This window comes from Eumetopias jubatus, unplaced genomic scaffold (assembly GCF_037043125.1).
Source record: "Eumetopias jubatus isolate StellerSeaLion01/CBP00866 unplaced genomic scaffold, mEumJub1_p1.0 scaffold_9, whole genome shotgun sequence".
Classification (NCBI taxonomy): domain Eukaryota; kingdom Metazoa; phylum Chordata; class Mammalia; order Carnivora; family Otariidae; genus Eumetopias; species Eumetopias jubatus.
The window spans coordinates 80,542,116-80,557,381 of record NW_028274815.1 but is presented as its reverse complement, the minus strand read 5'-3'; the positions used below and the strand labels follow the sequence as shown (position 1 = coordinate 80,557,381).

The 15,266-nt window shown below is 42.6% G+C and overlaps 2 protein-coding genes across 6 annotated transcripts in view; one reads left to right on the top strand and one right to left on the bottom strand.

Annotated features, from left to right (window-relative positions):
• Positions 1–2,142, top strand: part of RNF149 (ring finger protein 149) — a 39,981-nt gene extending 37,839 nt beyond the window's left edge. For 3 of the 4 annotated variants that reach the window (XM_028104009.2, XM_088026566.1, XM_088026565.1), the window contains one exon: positions 1,598–2,142. The gene's annotated coding sequence lies outside the window, so the exon portion shown is untranslated. The remainder of the gene's footprint in view (positions 1–1,597) is intronic. The other variant, XM_088026567.1, reaches the window with a different exon arrangement.
• CNOT11 (CCR4-NOT transcription complex subunit 11) lies at positions 642–14,265 on the bottom strand. 2 transcript variants are annotated; one of them, XM_028104007.2, is made up of 7 exons: positions 13,558–14,258; positions 10,500–10,664; positions 6,658–6,810; positions 4,651–4,853; positions 3,310–3,512; positions 1,864–1,960; positions 642–1,772 (listed from the first exon to the last, which is right to left on the bottom strand). In XM_028104007.2, the coding sequence occupies exons 1-7, from the start codon at positions 14,078–14,080 to the stop codon at positions 1,575–1,577; spliced, it is 1,542 nt and encodes a 513-aa protein (XP_027959808.1). In that variant the 5' UTR covers positions 14,081–14,258; the 3' UTR covers positions 642–1,574. The 2 variants fall into 2 exon arrangements, with proteins under 2 accessions (XP_027959808.1, XP_027959809.1); XM_028104008.2 differs by lacking the exon at positions 642–1,772 and having other exon boundaries at positions 1,873–1,997; positions 13,558–14,265.
• Positions 14,266–15,266: the final 1,001 nt, after the last annotated feature.

Sequence of the window (15,266 nt, the reverse complement as noted above, 5' to 3'; positions counted from 1 at the left end):
GATGTGTGGTACTTTTGCAGTTGTGGTGGACACGTACCCATACAATGTGTTGAAAATTTTGAGGCACCAGACACACTTTTCCAGTTGAGGTTGAACAAGAGGACGCTTTGCCTTCTTATTTCAGCTCAAACTGTCAACACTGTGTTCTTTTCCACAGTCTATTTAGTACCATGTTTTCCAAAATTTTGTATCTTGGTGATATCACAGTTTAAAATGGCCCCCAGGCATAGTGTTGTCTACTGTTCTCAGCACATGAAGGCTGTGAAGGGCCTTATAGAGAAAATACATGTTAGATAAGCTTTGTTCAGGCATGAGTTACAGTGCTGTTGGCCATGCGTTCCATGTTATCAGAGAATCAGTAGGTTCTGGAGCCTGAGTATTTTCATAAAAATAGCTAAGATATAAAATTTCTTATAAATCTAGTGGGAGTATTGCTCTTTTGCCAATACTACATGGTTGGAACTTATTTGTACTCATTTTAAAGGACACCAAGCCTAGTGGTTTTAACTTTTGCTGAGGGTTAAACTGGAAGATAATTCTCGTTGAATAGATGATTTCCCTATAAAGAATATGCTTTGGAAGTACCTCAATAAATGAGGAATTTTTCATGGTTTCTTCGAGTAAAAAAACACATCAGATAATGCAGTTCGTAAAAAACTTTAATGTAAGGCACTGTTGTCCAAAGTTAAGTGAGGGGTAACAGCCCACATGATGCCACCTTGTTGTCCTATGTCGCAAACAGGCCATGTGCCCCACCACAGGCAGCAGGTACAGTTCCCACTCAGGAAGAGGTTTTACATGACAGTCCTCAGTGGTGATGTTATCTCCCAAAGCATGGACTAATACTTTTCCTTAAAACAAAAAAATATCTTAGACTAATAACTGAAGAACTAACAAACATCTCAAGAGGAAAAAAAACAAAACGATACCAGCTATTGTAGTCTCAAAAAAAGGTTCCTAAGAGTTCCCATGTTTATAAGAGGTCCAAGAAATGCATGTATTTTGTTGTCTAATACAAGTCCCCATGACAAGAAAGGATCAGGTTAGAAGCATGTCCTTGGTTCAGACTGTGCTTAATGTAGGGGCTACATGCACAAATGGGTTCAAGGACCAAACTTCTGTTTGCCACTTGATTCAAAAACATTCAGCGGATTTCATCTCAAGGGCAGTATGGCAAATTCTTAAGAATGTCTTCATATACTGTCATTAAATACTTTTAATATTAGAACCTTAAGAAAACTGGATTCTTGATTTATCAGTAGCCTGTAACTTGTGTTTTAAACAAAAACAGGCACTCTGCTCTACAGTGCTAAAGACCTCATCTACTTGTTTGCAATAACTTTTTGTGGATAACCGTTACTCCTAATCATCTGCAAGACACACATTTTTCCAAGTTCTTACCAAAAATCCATCTCAAGGAAAAAAATCCTCCAGGAAAGGAAAAATTTTGCTTTAAGTAGATAAAGTGGTGTTTATATGCATTAGGCCAAGCAATCCACTGAAGGTTCTAACAGTTTTAAAAATTAAGTCACAGTACAGCTGAACAATTAATGTGGTGGTTCTGACAAGGTGTATTATTTTGACATTTTGGTCTCAGAAGGTGTTTCTCCAGTATCCAATGTCTTCAACAACCGGAAAAGGCCAGCAGCTTCTCGTATCCTACTGAATTCAATACAGAATGCCTGCACTTCTATAAACAAGTCCTGCACATTAATAATTTTGTTACGGATCAAGGACTGGAGAAAGACACACACAAGACGCACCAAACGATTCTGGAAAAAAACAAAACAAAAAAAAACAAATTTATTGTACCCGTTTTCTTGGCAGGTATTTATAAAATTTACAAAACTTTCTGTTACTTACCTGCATATATTTATCCTTAATTTGTTCACAAGTAGAGATGCAATTTGATATATAAAGGTGAATAAATTCAGGAGGTAGATCAACAGCTGTAGTTAGTCTGTTTCATAAAGTTAAAATGTTAGGGCTGTTAAACACTGTTAACCAAAGAGAAATTTTATATTTTATGGTTATTTAGTAAAAGTTTCTGACTTATGATCAGTTACCTAGTTTTAAACATATTTATGCAAATAAGCCTGAGTCACCCTGCTTGTTAATAAAGGACACTTCCATTTAAATCCATACTTAGCATTACACATGGTAATTATTCTTTTTGAACACATTTCTGTGTGTTTTTGGTTGCATCAGAGTTTGTATAGTTAATGGTTTTCACGCTCTAATAAGTAACATTTACTAAACCCCAATTATACCTAAGTGCTATGGAAGGTGGTATATCCGAGAAGGTATAGTTTAGTAAGTAAATAGTATATACTGTATAACTAAATGCTAAAAAATGGGTTTGTGAGCAGCAGTGTAAATGGAAAGATGGGAAAGGCCTTGAAAGGTCAAATGGCTTACTGAAACCTAGAAGTGTTCCCAATAATGTAGTGAATGATCAGAGGAAAAGCTTGGAATCTGGGATTAATTAGGAACACGGTGATAGAGACCTGGATGGAATGTGAGAGAAGGCATGAAAAGGAAAGCTGGTATTTTCCAAAGGATTCTGTGGAATGTTTAAGGAAAACAAAAAGATGGGATAGGAATTCCATGTTCATATAAAGGGGTGCTATGCTAACTATACACTATGAATTTCCAAAAGAAATTCTAAACTTATTTGCCTGTAGAACCTTTTTCCATAAGGCACTGAGGAACTACTGCTCCGAGGAATAGTGCTATGGTCACTTGAGATAGGGACGGGTTGGGGTGGGGGGCACAAGGAACAGACCTTGCCCTTGAAATTATTCTCTAGAAAGAATAATACTGACAAAAAGATGTGGTTATTCTTGGACTAAATACCAAATATCTGGTGAAGACAGTGCTATAAGAATGTAGTGAAAGGGAAGCAGTAAGCCCTCAGAGGCAGGTCAATCCAAGGACTGGAGCAGAGGGAAGCCCCTGAAGGAAGTGTGAGTCTACAAAGGGGAAAGACTTGCGCAGGAGAATGCAGAAATGAAGTAGTGTATTTTCAACAAGCAGTTAACCAGTTCTGCCACTGACAGAAAATAAAGTTGAAAACCTCATGCTTCCTCCCTCCCCCACCCCAAAAAGAGCACTCTCCTATACACGTACTTGTGATCACCTGGCTTCCGGCCAGGCTTTTTCTGACCGGCTGATTAGCTTAAAAGGATATAGTCTTAAGTACAATTTCAAGAAGGTTAAAAAAAAAAAAAAATTTTTGTTGCAAGTTTTTAATCAGGATCTATAGTCTCCCGCGCCCTCCCTCCCATCTGATTGAGTATAAAAACTTACCGATTTACAACTTCCATTGAATGCAAAGACATGTCCATGTTGACCAGGACCGAAAAATACTCTGTGATCTGGCTGGACTGCATTAACTTCAGCAGCATTTCTATAGCAACTAGAGGGTTGTTTTCCACCAGGTCAGGAAGTTTGGCTGGAGTGAGGCCAATATGATAAACGAGTTTGGGGTCTTTTTCCAACTCACCCAAGAGCTAAATAGAACCAAATTTTTAAGAAGAGAGAGGTTCTTGAGTCAAATATTCTCTGTCCTGCCTGTAAAAACAAGCTATAACATCGTCTGCATTGAACCAACTTCATAAATTTCTTCCCTCAAACCATTAAAATCATGTCTTGATTTTTTAGTTTACAAATGAACTGTAAAGACGGCTTATAAACATGCTAGTGATCCCTCCTGGGCGTTAAACCAGACTCAGTACTGCCTGGTTGGATAGAATACTGTCTGGATTGTAACAATATCATCCTTAACTCCTTTGTAGACTTTTTCTGTCATCCGTTAGGACCTAAAATAATTTAGTTGCCAACCAGCTCCCCAGAAAAGAGCTGAGGAACACGCCAGGTGGAGGACAAATACTCGAGGAGAGCAGCAGGCCGGGCAGAGGGAGAGCTGCTCTCCGCACAGTTACAGCGCCTCATGTGACAGTTCAGGTCCGGCTCACACTGTGCAATTCAAATAGGTATCTGCAAAAACATTTCTGCCAAATAAGTCCTTTTTCTTAAAAATTATCTATGCTCTTTCCCCTACCTACCTGCCAGTACCACAGTGGACTATGTTTCAGGATGGCCTAGCAAACAAAGTAAACTATAAACACAGCTATTTGACTTTGAGAAATAACATTTTGGTGGTAGACTGGATTCGAAGTGTCAATATGTCCTCACAAGTTCTAATGTGAAAATATGCAAGCTGGATAAAATTCAAACAGAAAGAACCCACCAGGCGTCCTTGCCTTTCCCCCAGAGGAGTCTACGCTTGGGCAGCAGGGGCTACTGTCAATCTCAAATTGACCACTAACCAGCTGTGTGACAGAGGCTTGTTTACCTTCCCTGGGTCTCATTTTCCTCCTTTATAAGATGTCAGTAATCTCTCTTAGCCTCAGTAGAGTTACTGTCCGGCTTAAATGTAACAATGTATGCAATGTGCCAAAAATGTGAGATCTATCTTTCCCCACCACAGTAAAATGACCAAGGCCGGAGAAGCAGAACAAAGATCCAGAGATCCAAGACTCCTTGGATCCGAAACATTTCCTACTGCTGGCTCCTGCTGATAGGATCATTTATTGTTCATTTATCATGTGGAGGACTAAGGACAAAATGCTTACAATAAATATATACCTGTGTTTGTTGAGGAGAAGATAAGGGGCTTTTGAAGGCTTTGGCCATTATTCGCTTGATCTCCACACCAGTGCTGTTCTTGACACACATTGATTTGTCCCATTGAATCGCATGGTCAGGCTCTGTTGGATTCAGCCAAGCCAGCTCATCTTCACAAATATGGAGTGGAGGTGGTGGACGAATAAACTCTGGGCGGAAATGGCCTGTAAGGAGAACAGGAATGTTTGCTTCTATCAGTAAGCTAACATCTGTACACATCTACATAAAACTTTCAGACTTCAAAATCCAAAGCAGAGATGACATAAGAAAGTCAGGGTTTTATTCAGAATACCAACAAAATGAAACACTGATCTAATAACGTTAGTATTATGCTAGAGACCAAATCTATTCTTCAAGAGAGAAAGGCACTACACCACGATCTGACAATTTTTAATTCAAGCATGATCACCACTCAGAAGCAAAGGGTACGACTTCACATACTGGTAAAAGTTCTGATGGGAAAAATGAAACACTATTTGATCTCATCCTACTCTTAGTTACCACTGTTTTACTCAGAGACCACTATTATTTGCACTGGTTTTTTTCTTTGCATCTTATAACCGTGAGGTAGCAAACTGGAGATGCAATGGCAGGAAAACATAAAAGTATAGCTGCCTTTTAATGTTTTCAAGTGAATCCGGGGATCATAAATCCCTAAATCCACAAATCCCATATTCATTCTCATAAAACAGTAAAAGTACAATGGGGAATTGCAATGACTCAACTTTTGTGAAACAAGATTATCTCTAAGTTATAAACCCACTAAAATAAATGCTGGCTGGGATTTTTGCTGAACGAATTTCAGGCCTCACTCTGGTTTCCACACAGGGCCTAAGATAGCCTATCCCAATCATGGATCCTAGAGCCCCTGCCAAATTTGAGATTCGTTTATTGATAAGGTTTTCTGGCTAAGAATCATCAGTCTATCTTAAACTATACTCATTCCTCACTTACATCACCAGGACTAGTATCTCATCTTTTCAGACCATTTATAGGAAAAAACAAAATTTTTAACACTTCCTGAGAAGTGCTACTTATGTGATAAGTAAAATATTCCTGCAAGGTACAGATGCCTGATGTTTAGCTAGACTCAGTATCTAACTGATTTGCTTTTCACATACCTTTCTGGTGGCTCATGCAACACAAAGTTGTGCCTAAGCAAGTATTAAATAAAAATCAGTATGTGCCATGGACCTCAGGCACACTTGTGACTGGCTGAGACTTCAGATATTAAACCCATCTATGCTGAAGATGATAATGACATTAAAGTCATGTAAATTTTAAACTCGTTGTAACACTGTAATTTGGAGAACATTTTCTTATTCCTACGTATAAAGCATGCCTTCATCATTAAAACCACATAAAAGCCCGTGAAACCAAAAAATGCAGGTGTATTATTTCAAGTTCAGTAGGTATTTTCTTTGAATTAAAGTAAAACAAGAACTATAAGATCGGTAAAACTTTATAAGGGAGAAGGTAATGAGTGATAAGATTAATATAGCACTATAAAAGAAAAAATACATTACAAAAGACTCATTTTAGTAAAACAAATTTATATCTTCAGGAATGCTGATAATAAAAAACTTGGTATATACTTTTATTAAAGAAGAAACTAACTTAACTAACCATCTCTCCTATGTTCTACTAGACCCTAGATTTCTCACTGAATTCAAGTTTAAGGAGTAACAAAAGGGGCGCCTGGGTGGCTCAGTCATTAAGCATCTGCCTTCAGCTCAGGTCATAATCCAGGCCCTGGGATCGAGCCCCGCATCGGGCTCCCTGCTTGGGGGGAAGCCTGCTTCTCCCTCTCCCACTCCCCCTGCTTATGTTCCTTCTCTCGTGGTCTCTCTCAGAAAATAAACCTTTAAAAAAAGGGGGGAGCAACAAAAAATAACATGTTTTAAAAAACCAAAAGTCTCAGGATGCTGGTAAAATAAAACCCAAGTATATAAAATTATATATACCTACTTTCAATAGGTGGCTTTGGTCCACTGACTAAAGCTTCTGTGATTTGAGAGGCAACCGAGCTGTCAAATCCAGAATTAGAAGAGTCTGGGTCTGGGTCACTGAGAATACTAGGGAAGCTAGCCTTACTTTGGGTTGGCAATTCAGACTGGCGTTCTGAAAAAGGATAAAATAAGAGAGATTTTTAAATTGAGGGTATCACAAGGAGAAAGAAAAGACAAGCTGCTAATTGGGAAAAGCTGTCTGCAACACATATAAACAAAGGGCAAGATTCAATATAAATATATATATATATATTTTTTTTTTTTTTTTTCAAAAACTACAAATCCACCAAAAGCTAACAACACCCACCAACAAGTCAGCAGCAGCTACAGTCAGGCCTCTCAGCCAGTTGTGCTGGGGGTCAGTCCCACCCATCAGAGCACCCCTAGCTGTTGCAGACCAGTCACAACAGGAAGGTACATACAGCCCACACAGGGGATACCCCTACAGTGCCTGGTACTGGTGACCAGGGAGGATTGAGGTACCGGGGTCCTCAGGGCATTTTCTACATAAGGCAACTGCTTTCAAGTCCAGGAGATGTAAGTGACATACCTAATATATAGAAACAAACAGAGAGACAAAATGAGACAGGAATAAGTTCTGAAAAAAACAACACAAAACCTCAGAAAAAGAACTAAAGGGAAAAAAGAGGTAAGCAATCTACCCGATGAAGAGTTTGGGTAATGGTTATAAAAATCCTCACTAGTTTTGAGAGAAGTGAATGAACTCAGAACAAAGTTGAAGAATATAATAACTTAAAGGAAAACTACACTAGAGAATCAATAGCAGATTAGCAGATGAAGAAAGGATCATCTTCATCTGCTAGACAGGGTAATGGAAAGCACCCAAGCTGAACAGCAAAAAGGTTAAAAAAAATTTTTAATGGGGACAGGTTAAAGAATTTCTGTGACAACATCAAGCATAATGTTTGCATTATAGGGAGTCCCAAAAGAAGAAAGGGGCAGAAAACTTATTTGAAGAAATAATCACTAAAAACTTCCCTAACCAAGGGAAGGAAACAGCCAGGTCCAGGAAGCAGAGAGCCCTAAACAAGATGAACCCAAGAAGCTCCACACCAAGACACATAACTAAAATGTCAAAAATTAAAAAGAGAATCTTAAAAGCAGCAAGAGAAAAGCACATAATTACACGGGAAACCCCGTAAGGCTATCAGATGTTTTTTCAGCAGAAACTGCAGGCCAGAAGGGAGTGGCATGATATATTCAAAGTACTGGGAAAAAACACAACCAAGAGTACTTGCCCCAGCAAGGTTATCACTCAGAATTGAAGGACAGATAGAATTTACCAAACAAAAGTTAAAGGAGTTTGCCACCACTAAACTAGCTTTACAAGAAATGTTAAAGGGACTTCTTTCTGTAAGCAGAAAAGAAAAAGCCATAATTAGAAGAAAATTATGAAAAAAAAATTTCACCAGTAAAAGCAAACACATACTAAAGGTACTGGATCAATCACTTATAAAGCTAGTATAAAGGTTGGGGCACCTGGATGGCTCAGTCATTAAGCGTCTGCCTTCGGCTCAGGTCATGATCCCGGGGTCCTGGGATCGAGCCCCGCATCGGGCTCCCTGCTCGGCGGGGAGCCTGCTTCTCCCTCTCCCACTCCCCCTGCTTGTGTTCCCTCTCTCGCTGTGTCTCTGTCAAATAAATAAATAAAATCTTTTAAAAAAAAACTGCATCCTCCATAAATAACCTCTGGTCCATGGATCCTACTACAAGACATGAATTGCAGGCCTCTGCAAAGGTGATCTGTGGTAGCCAGCTCCAGAAAAGATAGGTGTATCACTTTTCTCCCCTGGTACTTATAAAAATGAATGGATTGGGACATCTTCAATCTGGGTAGGGGACAGCAAGCAGCAAGCTTAGCCACTATGCCAAGCTCTCTCAAGACTAACTCTAGCACATATTCTTTTCTGGGCTTGATATACTTTAAAACTTTCCAACAGACTAACTCAAGTCATTGTAAGGGAGGTCAGATCTGATTCTCACTTTATTGAATACAAAGAACCCTCAGAATATATATCCCCTCTGAAGATAAGGTGACTGAAACTGCTTGTCACCTCTGTACCCAGCTTTCATACAATCTTTAAAGAAATAATCATTATTTTGGGGCACCTGGGTGGCTGAGTCAGTTAAGTGTCTGCCTTCGGCTCAGGTCATGATCCCAGGGTCCTGGGATTGAGCCCCGCATTGGGCTCCCTGCTCAGCAGGAAGCCTGCTTCTCCCTCTCCCACTCCCCCTGCTTGTGCTCTCTCTGAAATAAAAATCTTAAAAAAAATAATCATTGTTTTATTTCTGTGAATAGATTGTATCTAACACTAGTGACTAATGAGTATTTCTGTGTACCTTCAATCTTAAAAGTGTTAAAAAGATTTCTCTTGGGACGCCTGAGTGGCTCAGTTGGTTAAGCGTCTGTGTTTGGCTCGGGTCATGATCCCAGGGTGCTGGGATCGAGGCCCACATCGGGCTCCCTGCTCAGCCGGGAGCTTGCTTCTCCCTCTGCCTGCTGCTCTCTCTCTTTCTTCCCGACAATTAATAAATAAAGTCTTTAAAATAAAAAAAAAGATTTCTCTTGGTTTCAGAAAATAATCATTGTTATACTGTTGATACCCAGGAGTTAAAAAGTGAGGTTCAGAGGTTCAGAATGCTCCAAGGAAAAAGAAGTTTATTGAACAGTGTCACCTTATATAAGAAACCAAATGTCACAGATGCATTAAGTCTAAGAAGGATGCGGAACTGTCGAAATTAATACTGCAGCTCGGGACGCCTGGGTGGCTCAGTCGGTTAAGCGGCTGCCTTCGGCCCAGGTCATGATCCCAGGGTCCTGGGATCGAGTCCCACATCAGGCTCCTTGCCCAGCAGGAAACCTGCTTCTCCCTCTTTCTCCCTCTGCTTAAATAAATCTTTATAAAAATAAATAAAATCTTTAAAAAAAAAAAAATACTGCAGCTCAATCACAAGGTCAAGGGTTCACAATTTTGCCTATATATTAGAATTTCCCTAATGAATCACTCTCAAGTGGTAAGACCCATTTCATCCATATTTTTGCTCAGAGCAGTCAAGTGAAAGGTGCCTCTTTACCTTTCCTTCTCAGAGAGGCTCTGTCTGACCATCCAGGTCAAGAAAGTTCCTCTATTTTCTATCACAACATGCTTTTGCTTCAAGAGAACCCACTCATTCATTTATACGTGTAACACAGAAGGTGCCAAAGCAATCTTGAAATGTAGGACACGGGAGGTTTAACACATCCTGACTTCAAAACTTACTACAAAGGTACTGTAATCAAACGTGAGGAAGTAGAATATAGACAAAGCAATGATCATAGAATAGAAAGCCCCAAAATAAACCTTTCCATTTAAGGTCAAATAATTTTCAACAAGGGTGCCAAGAGAAATCATTTTGACTATTCAGGGTTCCTTGAGATTCTGTATGAATTTTATGATGGGTTTTTCTGTGTCTGCAAAACACGTTGGGATTTTAACAGAAATGGCATTCAATCTGTAGAGCACTTTGACATCAGGAAAACTTTTAAACCTACTAAATTTTATCCAGCATTCTTCTTAAATTGGAAAGCAGTCAATTCAAGTGAAAACTCAGAATGAATTTATATGCCATATCAGCAAGGATCCAGTACTGAAGCTATGTTTTTCATGGAAGTTACTAAGCTTTTAGTAGCTTAGCTTAAAAAGCCCTTCATTTTAACTGGAGAACCTCAAAAAGAAAAAAAAAACAAAAACAAAAACTTAATGCTACCACACAAGAATACCCAAACCACCAATTCCTTACCAGCCAAGGCTAGCTGAAGCCCACTAATGTCCACAGATTGGCCCATGTTTCCAACGTCCATCAATGCAATCTGTCGGGGTGTCTTTTTGAAGAGTTCTCTTGGGGGTGCCAGCATCAGCTGGGAAAGAAAAAACTTTTCTGGTGGAGTTATAGGAGGCAAAAATCCTGTAAACAAAAACGTATAACAATTTCTCCAATGGTTATTTTTGAAAATTAACTCGACTCTCGTAAAACTGGCATTTGCGACTTGCCGTCTCCACTCACATAAAGACAAAATTATAATTTTCAGTTAACCAAATATATACATTTATGAAAATGTAATTAAATATACCATTTGAGGGCGCCTGGGTGGCTCAGTTGGTTAAGCGACTGCCTTCGGCTCAGGTCATGATCCTGGAGTCCCGGGATCAAGTCCCGCATCGGGCTCCCTGCTCGGCAGGGAGTCTGCTTCTCCCTCTGACCCTCCCCCCTCTCATGTGCTCTCTATCTCTCATTCTCTCTCTCAAATAAATATATAAAATCTTTAAAAAAAATATATATACCATTTGAAATTCTCGGATTTGTGGCAATATCAATGGAACTTAAGTTTTTTTTTTTTTAACTATTAAAAACTTCGTTTCCAACATGGAAAGGCTAAAGCTTGCACATGCAAGCAAAAACAAAAAAGCCAGTGCCCAGAAACGCTTCTCTTTCTCCTCTGCTGCTGTGAGCAACTATACCAGGTGAAGAGACGAGGAAGCATCTGCAGCGCAAACACATCTCATACCTGCTTCAGTACACAGTGCAGCCACAAAATTCCCACAGTGCTGAATGCTGTTCCCTTCCGTCCCACATTCAGTTGCTCACCAAGCCTCATCCGTCCCACAGCAGCATCGTGGCTGGGTTCTGTTCCCTCATCTCCATTCCCTCCCCGGCCCTCCCCTCTCGCCAGGACTCCAGGCCAGCCTTCCTCATTTCCCCAGCTCCCAGTTTTGACTCCTGCCCACCAACCCATCACCCACAGTCCACACTCGCACTTACCACTTAGTTATATTTCTAGGTACAAATCTGCACACCATACTTAACCTGTTTACACAGAATTAAACCCAAAATTCTGCACCATTATAAGACCCTTCATCATCTAGTCCTGACCCACTTTCCTAATCTCATCTCTTGAATTCCCCTCTAACCCACATAACCTACACTCCAGTTGCACAAAATCTCCCAGGTTCTCGAATTCCTGATTTCAAAACATCCAATATACCCAGTTCTTTAAGAATACCTGACAGGGCCACACACTTCCCTCACACACCCCCTACCCCATCTCTAATCAATAGCAAAAACATTACTCCCTCTGAGAATGTCTCCAGCCACCAAGCATTTCATATGTGACATCTAGTACAACACTTACTACATTGGCTTATGACTACATTTATGTCTCCCCAACCAGAATGCAAGCTTCTTGAGTGCCAGGAAGCCGTCTTATTTACAGAATCTAGATACATCCTCAATCCTAGCTCTGAATCAGAATCACCTGAAAAACTTTAAAAATGTATCCATTAGATGTTCACTCTAGACATACAATACAAGCCTTTGGTTTTGATAGTCTCTGTTTTCTATTTAATGAAAGTAAGGATAATTATGGTTAAGAATTATTATAAATACTTTTATTCCTCATAATAACCCTATCAGCTTGGAATTATTATTATCTGCATTTTATAAACAAAGAAACGGAGGCACAGAGAGGTAAAATAACTATCCATGGAGTCCTTCCTTGGCAAATTTGTGTTTACAATGCAGTCGATGGTCTGAATCTAGGTTTAGACTCCCGGCATTTAAGAATGACCATAAGTCATCCTCCTTTTGCTTAACCTGGCCTTCAGAATTCAAACAGTTCTCTGAGCAAATCCCACACTGTCCCCATTCTCTGCTAATGGCCCCCTAGGATGGTGGGTTTTGACCTCCCATGATATGTTCTATTACTTTCTGGGCATTCTCAAACTCCCTGAAAGCCTAGTTCAGTACTAGTACCATAAGCATCTTATCCAACACGAGGTGTGCCCCTCTTACATAAGAGCAGTGCAGGAAACCAACCAGAAGATGCTTTAGATCAAAGGGGGTGCCAAGCATGAATACCAACTAGCTTACAAGGTAGAAGTCCTCCTGTGCTATGAAAAACTTCTTGGTATTATCTCAAAATCCACTGCTTCCACCTTTTATCTCTCTGTATAGTGGCCCGTGTCTATACAGTGCTCTTTTCCCCACTGATTTAGTACTGTGAGATCAAACTGCTCCCCACTTCCACCTACTTCCCCCAGTACACTGGTCTTTGTCTTAGTTTTCCAGGTACCCCTATCACTAATCACCATCCCTCTGTGCCTTTCTCCTTTCCTGGCTCAGAGTCTTCTCCCAAAGTGAAGTCTCATGAAGAATCTGAGTTATTTAAAAAAAAAAAAAAAAAAAAAACCAGCCTCGAATGAAACCCACTGATCTGATCTCACCAATACTGCACAAATACACATTTTACATAACGTCCAGTAGTCATGCGTTTTCTAACTTAGGCCGTGAACTTGAGACTACCTTCTATCCTCTCCCCCATCACATCATCCAGGGACACGCATCAGACCAACGAAGGTGGCCGCAAAGTCCTTAAATACCGTTTCATATGTATTTCCGCCCAACAACTTCTTCGGGTTCTGAACAACTTCCAGTTACTCGACTGAGACTTAAAACCGGGAGCAGAGTGTCATTAGTTAAACCGTCACACACCTCAGACGTGCTCTACAGTAACGAAGTGTGAATGAGTTGCTGAAACTGTCAAGCACCACTCAGCTGCGTGATTTGACGGCCCATACAGTGGAGAGGAATAATTTGCGGTGCCCCGAATCTGTAATTAAGCTACCGCTTCTCCATACTTTGCGGGGGGAGGGGAATTAGATAATTTCAAAAGGAGACCATTTCACTTGCGGATGAACTCTCGCACAAGCGCAGGCGGAAAGTGCCCCATCTATCCACAGCGCACACCTGGCTTCGGGAGGGAGGGGCCGCCCGGGCGAGGGGCGGCACGCCTCGGGCGTACCTGAGAGCGGCGGCCTGTCGGGCTCCTGGCCGCCGCGGGCGGGCGGCGCGGGGTTGAGCAGGTGCGCGAAGCTGGCGGCAAAGGGGTTGGCGGCGAGCGGCTCCGTGCGGTACATCTCCCAGAGCAGGTAGAGCGCGGTGAGGCGTTGCGCCGCGCTGGGCAGCAGGTCCGGCTGCTGCAGCAGCATGACGAGCACCGAGCCCAGGCGGAAGTGGTCGGCCTTGCTGAAGTAGTGGTGGAAGGCGGTGGACAGGCCCTCGAAGGTGCTGCCGCCACCCGCCTCCTCCGAGATGATGCTCAGCAGGCTCGAGAGCTCCTTCGGGGTCAGGCTCATCCTGCCCGCGGGGCCCCCCGGGCCTCCACTGCCCGGCCCGGGGCCGCCTGCTCCGCCTCTGCCGCCGCCGCCGGGGCCGGAACCTCCCGGGCCGCTCCTGGACGCCGACCCCGCCGCTTCCCGGGCACCCCTTTGCTCCGCGGCGGTGAGTAGCCGGCCAGACGCCGCGCTCACCCCGCCACCGGGCATCAACCTCGTCCGCCTGCCCTGCTTCCCGGCCGGAGTGGCCCCGGCGCCGGCTCGTCCCGTCCCCACGGCCGTAAAGCGCGCTGCTACACGACAGCGTCGCAAACAAAACACGTCGGGGAAGCCAGACCGCCGCAGAGCAGAGGGGCAGCCGGGAGCGAACGCGAGGCAGGTGGAGCGAGGCCAGGGAGAGGATCCGGAGTCGCTGGGTGGGCGGGGTGAAGCGGCCGGAAGTGCGATGGGGGCCTGCGAGGTTCTGGCCTAGTGCTGCGGAGGTCCGGCGGCGAGACCGCCGGGCGCTGGGGGCGGGGTCTGCTCCTCGGCGACCGCAAGCGGACCTCCTAGGAGTCCCCGAGGCAGAGCCTGGCACCGGACGGTCCCGGTCAATGTGCGCCACGTTATCGTCTGGAAGAATGCCTCTTAGATTCTAAATAGTTTTCTCAATATACCATACGTGACTGTTCTTGAGTTTAAACTGTGTAAATGCGAGGCACCGAAAGAGGACATTTCTCATAACCGAAGTTAATTTCCAGTCTTACAGTCCTTTTTGCACTTGAGGTTTTGTACATGGTTATTTTAACAGGATTTTGAGAAAATGTTTCCAATAAATACTCATTTACAAAACTGTTGTGCAACTTTTTACTTTCTCTGCCCTAAGGCGCTGATTCTGGGCCTTGACTGTGGTTGGAAGCCCCGGGGAACCTTTAGGAATGGTAACCCCAGCCGCGAAAGACGATGGCTCGGATATTAAAAAAATAAAAACACCTCCCCAGGTGACTCTAATGTGAACTCTGGGCTGAGTCCTGAGTGGCGTTCCCCAGACCTGTCCAGTTCTTCCCTAGACCTAAAGGAACCTAGAGGATTTCCCCCGCGATTTCCACCAGACAGGTTTGGGAAATCCGGTCTGCGCTGAACAATGCTAGCGGCTCAAGAATCAGTTAAGCGCCACCTTCATCTAAAGTAAAACTGAAGGGAGAGAACTGGCTGGATCACCAGTATGCAAATTACGAAGTTTTCTTCAATTTCCTGCCAGATTACCCATTAGAAAGGTCTTGCCAAGACGGCATTTTTTTTTTAAGTGGAGCCCAACAGGAACTTAGGTTCCTGAGTTTTAAGACTTGAGCTGACATCAAGAGTTGGATGCCCAACTGACAGCCACTCACGCGGCCCCCAAACAGCCTTTCTAACA